This window comes from Chanos chanos, chromosome 5 (genome assembly GCF_902362185.1).
Source record: "Chanos chanos chromosome 5, fChaCha1.1, whole genome shotgun sequence".
NCBI lineage: Eukaryota > Metazoa > Chordata > Actinopteri > Gonorynchiformes > Chanidae > Chanos > Chanos chanos.
In genome coordinates this window covers 39,519,577-39,530,814 of record NC_044499.1, presented here as the reverse complement: position 1 = coordinate 39,530,814, position 11,238 = coordinate 39,519,577, and the positions used below count along the sequence as shown (strand labels likewise).

Genomic DNA, 11,238 nt, shown 5'->3' with positions numbered 1-11,238 from the left:
GCGAGGCATGTCCGGTGGCCTTATTCCATGCTGCTCCTCTAATGCTTTGATAAATGGCTGTTATCTGCACTCTTTCGAGTATGACCACACATCTGCTCCTGAGCCCTACAGGGGCCAGTTCTGAGGTGTCCTCAAAATCTAGGTCAGCTCAGGTGCTAGCGTAAAAGGGGGAAGGTCACTGATTGGTGTGGTCCACGGCCGTCCCCTCCCCACCCACCCCCCCTTTTCAGCTGTATCTGCGGCAGCCTCCCTTGTTGACCAGTGCTTATCAATTCAGGCAGTGGCGGGCAAATAGCTGGCTGAGCAAACACCCCCCCCCCCCCCCCCCCCCCTAAATTCAAGACCTTTGTGGTAAATACAGAGAGTGAGGGCTGGAGACTGGGGTGAGTGTGTGCGTGTGCGCGCGCGCGTGTGTGTGTGTGTGTGGGTATGTGGGTGTGGGGGCGGGGGGGGGGGGGGGGGGGTGGGCAGTTAAGCTTGTGGAGCAGAAACAAGTTACCTTAATTTGACACTCATCAGCCACAGCTTCCACTCTCACACATACCGAACCAACATATGATGCTTAACACATATCCCCATTTGTTCTCTGATCTTTTCCCATTTGAGAAAATACAGCACATTCAAAACCAACATCAGGCCACGGCACATAATACCGCTGAATGAACATGTAGCTCTAAGTGCTCAAGATGGTGCGTTGGCTCCATTGGGATGCCTGGGGCCTTTTCTGCCGAGCAGAGAGAAGAGTGCAGCTCAAGCAATTAATCACAGTCTTATTGGCATGGCCAAAACAGCACTCGCCAAGGGACAGCCAAGAGTCACATTAAGCCCAGAACAGGCTGTCCTGAGCTACGGCGTGTCCGGTGGGACACGCGTCATGCTCTGACTGTGCGTGTCTGTCTCCACGGCTCCACGTTCTGCCTGATTCTGTTTCGGGATGATGCTTCTGCTGTGAGGACTCTGACAGGTCGGGGGAGAGTATGCGAACAGCGTGGGAGCAGTTGGCCCAGGTCAAGCCCCTCAGTCAATGGAGGAGGTAAAAAAAAACAAAAAAAAACATCTCTCTTACTGCTCTCACCTACACCTTTATTGACCACCCTTTCTCATTGCCTTAAACAACCTTTACTATAAATCTCAATCCCTTCTCCTCTCACAGGATGAAAGCCATCATGTCTAGACAGAGGAGGAGAAAGATCTGACACTTCCAAGCACAGCCATAGACCTCTTTCTCTCTCTCTCTCTCTCTTTCTCTCTCTTTCTCTCTCTGTCGCGCTTGCTCGTTCCTCTGTCAAACTTTTCTCATTCCCTTAATCTGCTCTCTGTCTCTCTATTTCTCTCTCTCACTCGTTCCTTTGTCAAACTTTTTTCGTTCTTTTAATCTGCTCTCCCTCTCTCTCTCTCTCTCTCTGTCTCTCTCTCTCTCTCTCTCTCTCACCCTTTGTCTTTAGCAGTTTGCTAATTCTTCATTGCTTCATCAGACAATCAAGTGCCCTTGTTTCTGCCCAGTTTTTCTCTCATGTCAAACCCTGATGATGATATGAGAACTCATTAGTTTCTTCTGCAACGTAAACAAATCACATTCACTTAGCGTGGCGATCATTTCAGTGCTATTCCGAGGAGAGAGACCCACGGTGACGGAGCTCAGACGGTGGTCCTGATGGGGAAGATTCAATTTCACCATGCGGATGAGACAAACAGGTGGTATAAGAGGCGCTTTGCCAAAACACTGTGCACCTAATAAAATCAAACACTGCAACAGATGCCAGGATGTGATGTGTACGTGAGTAAGTGTGGGTGTAGGTGTGTATTGATGTTTGTGTTTATTGACTGCTGGTGTTTGTGTGTCTGCATTTTATATGTCCGGATGTGTATTTGTTGAAAAATGATATATCTCTGTGTGTATTTACCTGTGTGTGTGTGTGTGTGTGTGTGCTGGCCTGTATGAGTGTGCATGTGTGTGTGTTGTATTTGTGTTTTTGTGTGTGTGTACATGCATGTTTACTGGACGGCCTTTTCCTTTAAGGGTTGCTAGAGGTCTGTTGTCCTCATGCTTGACAGATCTGGGAGATGACTTGACGGAGCCTGTGAACCCAGTAAGTAGTGTCTCCGCCTTGCTGGGCATGGGCTGACAAGAGTGTCAAGCAAATGAGAAGAACCAGTAGAGGAGCAGAGACAGGATGAAACGGACGCCCCACTGCAGTAGGAAAGAGGAATGCTGCCCATCCAACCTCACACACATATGCACGCACGTGTGCACAAGTTCATACACAAACACACACACACACACACACACACACAAAGAAACTGTGTATACATAGAACTGAAAACTTTCAGTGAGATATTTTTCAGAAAACCCACTCATGTCAGTCAAAACAACTTCACACATTATGTGCTCATGCTGGATTCGATACTGCAGCCCTGGCAAGCAATATATCCACCACAGTAAGTTATCATTGACCTGCTACGCTGTCTGGATATCAAGCAAAGCTAAATAGCAATAAAAAAGAAAAAAGAAAAAAAAAGCCATAAATCTACGAGACATTCTACGTGCTAAATTTTTACTGCCTGAGTTTAAGCATTTGTCGATGGAAAAGGTTATCACCGGCACTCCGGCAGACATAGTGATGGTCGACATGATGGCAATGATACAATAATAACTACTCTTTCATTCTGATATGCTTTTAAAGGGGTGGTTTGTGAATGCGTGCATGTTTAGAGAAAAGGTAGGTTCAGAAACAAAATGGTCTAAAAGAATAGTAATAATAGCACTGAATGGATGAGATAGCAGAGGAAAGGAGAGAAGTAGCTGGACAAAAAGAGGAAGGAGGGAGGGAGGGAGGGAGGAAAAAGGGGGATCAGCGTGAAATGGATCCGACCTTGAGGAAGATACGGAGACGAGGAGAGTCTGGCCCGGTAATTATGGCGTAAACGTGTGTAACTAACTACCATGTTTCAGCCGCCCGTCGCACCGAAAACAGACTCCCCCCGGCTATGTACCAGCACTCAATTACAGAAAGAGAGAGGGGGGAGAGAGAGAGAGAGAGAGAAAGCGCGAGAAAGAGAGAGAGAGGCAGAAACAGAGAGAAAACGCACAACAACGGGGGTCATTTTCCCCCTCAATGACCTTCATGCTAACATGGCCCAGGAGATCAGGTTATTTCTGAATACCCACTCTCCAATCCCACCCCCTGGATGAACGTACACACACGAACACGTACACACACTATTCCATCAAGATACTTCCTTACTCTTCCGAGCCATGTTTACCGTACCACAATATCTGGCATGGCGGAAGACAGAAAAATCCACTTTTCTCCCTTTCTATTTTTCCCCCTCTGCCATATGTAATTTCACATAGTATGTATTTGCACGTGTGCATTTTTCCTTTTTTTTTTTCCTCAAAAAGCAAGAAGGACGCAACTAAAAGCACCTGCTGTATTAAATGACATGAAGCTAACTAAACTGCAATTAGGGAGAGGTTTAAAATGGCATTTCTTACCGCCCCTCCCCTAATGTCCACAACCAGTCCATCTATAACTATTAGGTATGCTCCTCACACCAGAGACCACACACCTGATACACTATCGATGCTGGAAAGGGACTCATAACCACACGCATACTCATTCACACATCTGATATACAAATTCTGTTTTCAGAGTCCATCAGCATACGACATTATACACCATTAAAAAGTATGCTATTACAATCAAGCTATACCGAAATGTTCTCACTAGATGTTTCTCTTTCAATTTCACAGACAACTTATTGCCTAGCTGAAAATTACATGTACCGCTGACGATGTTTGAGTAAGGACATTCAATTATCTCAGAAAGTCTAAATGACGCTACAAGCTTCGTTTGGTACTCAAGTCGAAAGAGAGATTTAACACTAAAGAAAATGGCGCCCTTTATTTCTTCTTTCCTCATTTTCTCCTTATTTCCTTTCTGGAGAATTAAAGGAGGGACGGCTTTGCATAAACACAGAGCTGAACTGCTGCACTCTTATGGCTCTTATGAACACACCATCTGGATTCCTTCTGTCGGAGGACGGGAGGTAAAAATAATTGCAAGTCACTCAGAATTTAATTATGAGTTTGAATAACATGAGTACGTCTCAAGTCATTATTCAGACCACTTGCACGCTCTCATATTGAGAAATACATTCAAATCACATAGCTGGTATGAAATACTATAGTCATGGAACCGCTGATCCTGGAACATGTATGCACAAATAAACTGGTTCCCAGTTAAATGTATATATAATGCTAGAGCAACAAGAAAGAATTATGAGGTGAATTTTCATCTGGCTATGCATTCTGAAAGTAATTAAATATTTTTTTTTTTTCAAGTGCTTATTTTTAGCTGTAATTGATTGATTTGAGTTAGGACTATTTAACTCATTTAAAATAATTGTAATGGGTTAATGACCTCTTTAATCAACTAAAGTGACAATAATTAGGTCAATTTGGCCACCTGCTTATTGGCTGTTTATTGTCTCTTCCTTACTGTGGGTGGGAAAAATGAAGAATACACAGCGGTACTGTGCTGGGGCAGATGAATGACCCGGTCAAGTCTATGGTGCATTTTCTCTCTCTCTCTCTCTCTCTCTCTCTTTCTCTTGCTCACGCACACATACACACCCACCCACCCACCCAGCCACCCACACACACACACACACACACACACACACACAGAGAGAGAGAGAGAGAGAGAGAGAGAGAGAGAGAGAGAGAGAGAGAGAGAGAGAAGTGAGAGAGAAAAAAGCAAGGCCCGTTTTTACTGTTCTTTGAAGGTGCTCTGTTGGAACACTGAAGATTGACTTTCTATACAGGTAAAACTGTGAGGTATATAGGATGTGAAACTTTTTTCTCCTGCTCTCTGAGACCAAATAGCACCTCTGAAAAATAGGTGGAAGTAACACATGAGCCAAACCAAGGACAGAAAAAAGCAGAACACAGTGGGAGAAGGGGTCAAAAGGGAAAAACAGAGAAGACCTTCTCTCTCTCTCTTTCTCTCATTCCAAATGAGACCTGAAGGACTTTGATCTTGGGTCTACACTGGGAAGTGGTTGAACTTGTTCCGTACTCGCCTGTGCCAGAGGTTTAGTTTTATACCTCAGACACATTGGATTTGAAATCAAACAAAACAAGCAAAACATTTCATTTCATTTCATTTCATTTTATTTTATAACATTTTATTTCAGTGATAGAGTGCATCATTTTTTGTGAACAAAAGGTCCACTCAGTTCTGATCCTGTGGCAATTGTTCAGAGGGTAGAAAAACTTTATACTCATCCAATGCCACCCAAGACAAAAAACTGGAAAAAATGTAAGTCTGGCAAAAGTCCTAACATTTACAAAAGGCACCATTTCACTTTTATCATTGTGTACATGATTAAAATGGCAAGAACTGCATTGGCATGAGCAGGAATCCACTTGGGCTCTGCTTTGCCTTCAGTGACACATCAAACCCATTCGGTAATCCTAACTGGGTTATCAAAGCAGAGCCTGAACTCTTTGTGATTCAGAATGCCCTTGTAAAGCTAAAGGCAGCACAGCCACAAAGGTCAAAGATTCAAATGACAGGCAAAACTATCTAGATCGATCCCATCCTACTTTACATTTCGGAAAGGAAAAAAGAAAGAAAGAAAGAAAGAAAGAAAGAAAGAAAGAAAGAAAGAAAGAAGTTAAGATTGTAAGTACAGGTTAAAACCAACAGCCACTGTCATTTCGAACACAATTTATTGTTTCTGAGCTAAATTTCTGAAATTGTCCAAGCTGAGTGCTATTTTTGTCATATTTTGAATTACAATGCTTTGCTCTCATATAACTCCTTGTATAATTACAGCGTAATTATAGTTGTATTTTCTAATGTTGCATTTGCTGATAATGAATGTTTGTGACAATGTGGCAGTTAGAATTTATAGCATGAGATTATAGAAATTGTTAAGGGGAAATAATTTCATTATCATTCACAGTGTTAAATCCATTCTTTTCATAGGATTTATTGTTACGATGTTCCACATCTGTTCTTCGTCTGATGTTGAAGTTTCAGTTTTGTTTCCTCTTTTTTTTTTTTTTTTTTTTTGAAGCACAATGCCAGCAAAATTAAATCTTCATAATAATATCATAAAATCTTCATAATAAAGCTTCATAATAATCTTATTTTAAAATTTGAAAATGTAAGTTTTTTTTCCCCACCTGCATAGATACACAGATCACAGAAAAAAAAAAGAAAAAAAGAATTTGGGTAATACATACAAGTAGTTTACCTCAGACAAAAATGTGACTCACATTTCATTTGTCCTCTCTTGAAGGACTTTCAGCTGATTCCTCAGAAAGTCAAGGTTATAATTAAAACTGAAGTTAACCCTGTCCAAGGTCCTTTCACAATTACTGTCTCACTGTGCTACAAATGATGGGATGACTGGGGTGAAAACACATCTGACTGGCAGGGGGGAGGGAGTCTAAAAAAAGTTATTTTATCATTTGTCCAGACATTACAAGAAGAAAAAAAAAAAGACACCAATATACTCTGTAAAGAAATGGTAAACACGTCTAAAGCCCAGTCAAGGTACAAGATAGCGATACAAATATGAAGAATAGAAGACACATTTAAAGGAACATGACAAATGTCTTAGTATTAGCCTATGTGGCAGCAGTAGGTACACTGGATCACTTGAGCGTGTTTCTAAAATATTAACAGCAAGCTAGATTAATATGTTTTCCTGGCTGAAAATATAGCAACAACACAAAAAGCCTGGGAGGTTAGGTAATTATTTCTCAGCATTATAAATGGATTTGATGTAATGGTGATATTAGTGATATTTGGCTTACTTTGGCTAGCCTACAGCAAGGACAGATTTTCAAACAATTGGCTTACTACAACTCCTGGCTGTCCACCAGCTAGCGATTGGCTGATTCAACGCAACCATGTGTTACAAAAGCAGCAAGAGTCAACATCACGAAATTACTTGAGAAATGTCTCTTAACACTATTAAGAGTGTATCAAGTTTTCATCATTTCATCATCACGAGAGCTTCTGGGGGGAAAAAGAATCATAATACTCCAAAACTAAATAATAAACTGAATTGCTAGGGGCTTTTTTATGTAATCTGACAATTGTCTCTGGCTGGGTGTTTCATCAAGTCTCAATAAAATGATACATGGAAAGTGACATGTCATTACTACAGGCACTCCTCTGTTGCTCCAAGACAAAACAATCATAGAAAGCAATCTTCCCTCCACAAAAAAAAAGAAAGAAAGAAAGAAAGGAAAAAAAAAAAAAAATCAAATGGTGAGAAGAGGCTGAAATTAAAAGATTTAATTTTGGCAATGTTGTAGCAATCAGACAAATGCTTCAGGCTCTCTGTGTCTTTTCAATGCTAACTTTATGTGACACACCAGGTTTGATTGCAATCAGAAAAAGTCATGTCAAAGGTGTGGATCTGTGTTAAAACAGAAAGCGCAATCCTATTAAGAGGAAATACACCGTTGCGATCTATGCTTCTGCATCAATAAAATGTACACACTTGCCTCATGAAGATCAGATCAGATGCATTCGTGGATTGCATTCTCAAGTAGTATATTATGGTATGAATCTAAGATTCAAAGTTGGAGGCCAGACAGTATTTTAAAAGTTCTTATACTGCACTCACATTTCAAAGCAATAAGTTTACTGAAATCTGAAAGCAACATAATCCAAAATATAGGGCAATTAAAATGTACAGACTGCAGCAAACTGTTAAATGTTGCATGCGTGACTAGCTACTGTGCGGATAGTTTGGGCAACCCAAATAAGACAGCAGATCAGTTTACATTTTCTTCCTCACAGATGCAGGCAAAGTGAATGAAAACACACTGCCATCATCAGGCAAGCCGGCAACAAACAAAAGCAGCTCACTGTTAAAACAAAACCCCAAAGGACTGCTTTCACACCCAATCCCCTCCACCTGCAAAGTGTAATTTCACCTCTAAGGTAGTGAAAGAAACAAGTAATAAAACTCAGTGCATCCCAGCCTTTGGGTAGCGTAAACGCAGGCCAGCTTGCCAGCCCAGGCGTGGCACACCTGCAAAGCTGGCACCATGGGGTCTGTAGGGCAACCAGACCCCATGTTGCATCGTGGGAAGACGGAACAGCCGTCGCCTAAGGGAGCAATGGGAGTCGAGGGAAGGTGGGCCGGCTCCTGTAGGGCTGAACAGATTGCTGGGATGCCAGGAGTGATGCTGCATGGGGTGTCCCCTGGAGGGGGAACCAGGTGAGAGACAGTGGGAGAAAACAGGCCTTGGCTCTGGGGGAGTAGAAGCAGCAGAGATAGGGAGGGAATGATGGGTGGTTTTGGAACAGTGGTAAGGCCATTACAGAGTAGTCCACTGGGGCGCTCCACCTCAGCAGGTGCGAGAAAAACGGGGTTTAAATCTGCTCCAGAACCTGATAGGAGGTAGCCTCCAGGGAGAAAAAACAGAACAAAAAAACACTATCACTTGGTACCAAAATGAAACAGGATAAAAATGACTGCAGAGAAACAAGAAAACGTAAATGAAAAAGAGGCTACGCCACACTGGTCCGGGCGATGGAGGAAGTTCTTTGAAGAAGAGGACAAACACAAACAAAAACCGGGACTGTGCCCTATTTGAGTAAGGGCATGTATACCAAATGAAAATTCCTTCCATTAACACGTTGTCAACCCGAGCTGTATATACAAGTGAGGGAATAGTTATTGAGGACAACTGTTTAAAAAGCCAATTATCTTTTCCAGTGTATCATTTCGTTATGTCATTATTTTGTTTTTACAACCTGGCATTTTAGAGGACCCCATCAAATTTGAGGTGAGGGTCTCCTGTGGCGTAAAATACCAGAATATTTCACAACGCATCTCTCCATCTCATTTCCCTCTTCTCAAACCACACAAATGAATCCGCTGAAAGGGCAGAGAGCGTCTGAAAGCACCGGTGGACTTTTCATTCAAAAGCGTTTTCACTAGAGGGGAAAAAAAATAAAAAATCTCTTGGGTGGGCTCAGACACTTTCTCACTAAAAATGCTCTGTTCAGTTTATGAACCTGACAAGCAGCAATGGAGGTGTGCCAAGCATAATTCAGTGGCTAAGGGCGGAACACCGTTAACTCCTCTCTCCCGCTCATCCTCTCTCTCTCTCTCTCTCTCTCTCTCTCTCTCTCTCTGTGTCTCTTACTCTCTTAACTGACACAGCCATCACCTAGGAGATTAGCTTCAGTGTGGTAGACTGACGTACGTCACTCTTGGCTTTGTGGTGCATTGCTTTGGCAAGCCAAAGGCACGGTGAGAAAAAGGAGCCTCCCGTGGTGTGTGCATCTGTGATAGAGAACTTCATTATGCCTCCTTTACGGGAACAGGAGGAAGAGAGTTTTCAAAAAGCCCCAGACCATCCCCCTCCTTATTCTTCTTTCCACCAGAGACACTGGCAGACATTCTGAAAATGATGTGTTTAAAGGAAATCTATATGGATGTGTAGATATAAGTGAGGCAATCACCAGTGATATTAAAATGAAAGTAGGATGTCACAGTATGAAAGAAAGAGAACGGGAAAGAGCTTGTAATGTGGATAAAAGGATGCAGAGACATACATGGTGTAGGATAAAGAAATGAAAGAGAGGAAGAAACACGGAAGAGTCACGGAAAGCAAGAAATTGGTAAAAGTTTGGAATTTTAGGCTACAAAGTACAGGTAAGCACTTAATAAAAGTAATGTAAAAAAGTAGCACTGAGGAGAGACATGCAGTCATAGATATATACTGTCAGATACATCTCCACAGCCAGTCTGATCCTTTGAAACCTTATCAGTGGTGCTTGCTAGACCTAGGCAATAACTTCACCATCTCTTGGGTGAACAGCAGAAGTCTGATCCCGTTTACAGCCTCTGCCTGGTGGCAAGTAGCAGAACAGACCTTCACCAGATGGTGACATTCAATCCCCTCATCAGCAGGTCCCTGCGCTGGGGAGTTGGCTTTGAGTGGAAAAGACTCCAAACTGGGTGTGACACCTGTCCAGAGACACACAAGTAGGTCTTGTTGTAGCAAAGACAATTATCTCTGGGTCAAAATTAGTCATGCCATCTGCAATTGCCAACGCTTACGGTCTTCTTAATTCCTATCCCACTAACTGACCATGTTATGGATATAGAATAAGTTGAAAAATGATAGTCGTTTACCAAATAATGTCTTGGTGTATATATGACAAATCTACTTTAGTTGTATGGAAGTGTTCGGTATTGTTTGGCATGCTGTGCTCTAACTTCTATTTCTTGTCCCCATCTTCCCCTGTTCATTTCCTGAAAGAACAGAAGTGGACAGAGAGAAAGAGAAATGGAGAGAGAGGGAGAGAGAGAGAGAGGGAGGGAGTAAGAAGCGTGCCAAAGTGATATATTTATATTTTCAAAGGAGTATCCTATGTCCATCTCAGAACCCTGTCTCCACAGACCCTGAGGGCAGACACAAGTGACTGTCGGTGTGGATGTTACTCTTGTCAATGTTCATCTTTCCAGCAAACACACACACACACACACACACACACTCTCAAAGAAAGTCAACATCAACACTGGCTTGTTATGGCCACATTTTATACAAACATCTTGTGCCACCTGCTTATTTCGACCAGATATCATGCTTCTCTTGTATCTATTCTCTTGCTTCTCTTGGTGACACACCTCAGGCCGACTTTGCAAAATTTTTTTTATCATTGTTGCATTATAAGTGGTAGATTTAAAAATATTATCGTTCATATATTGTTTAAACGCATTTAATGTATTTAATGTAAGCCTATAATGTTTCAATTATTTTCACAAAACAGACGGTTCCAGTCTTAAATGTTGATTGGCTGAAAGCCAGTCAGAGTCACTGTACTGTTACTATTATTAAAATGCTGTGACCACTTCATTGGTAGCTACAGACATTATGATGTCCTCATTAGAGAATAATAAACAAATCACATGAGGCGTGTCATAGAAACTTACATGACTTCATTCAACAGTCTCTCACTTGGTTTGTTTTCCATGAATAAATAATGGCCATAATATTTCATGTGTTTCATTTGAGAGAACATGAAGGGGTGAAAATGAAAAGACAAATTATGCTCATAATTTCTTAATCTTCCACCAGCTGCCAGATCGGATCAAAACCTACCCACATACTTGCATTCGTGATTCAACCAAAATGTGTTACTATTCCTCTTGCAAAGAAATGAGCAATCAATGCAAAACTGGTACAAC

At 41.9% G+C, this 11,238-nt stretch overlaps 1 protein-coding gene across 1 annotated transcript in view; it reads right to left on the bottom strand.

Moving 5' to 3' along the window:
* Positions 1-3,284, bottom strand: part of LOC115812512 (cadherin-10-like) — an 87,695-nt gene extending 84,411 nt beyond the window's left edge. Inside the window, 1 exon segment of the mRNA XM_030774990.1 lies at positions 3,265-3,284. Within this exon segment, the coding sequence (XP_030630850.1) occupies positions 3,265-3,284 (20 nt within the window).
* Between the last annotated feature and the right edge of the window lie 7,954 nt (positions 3,285-11,238).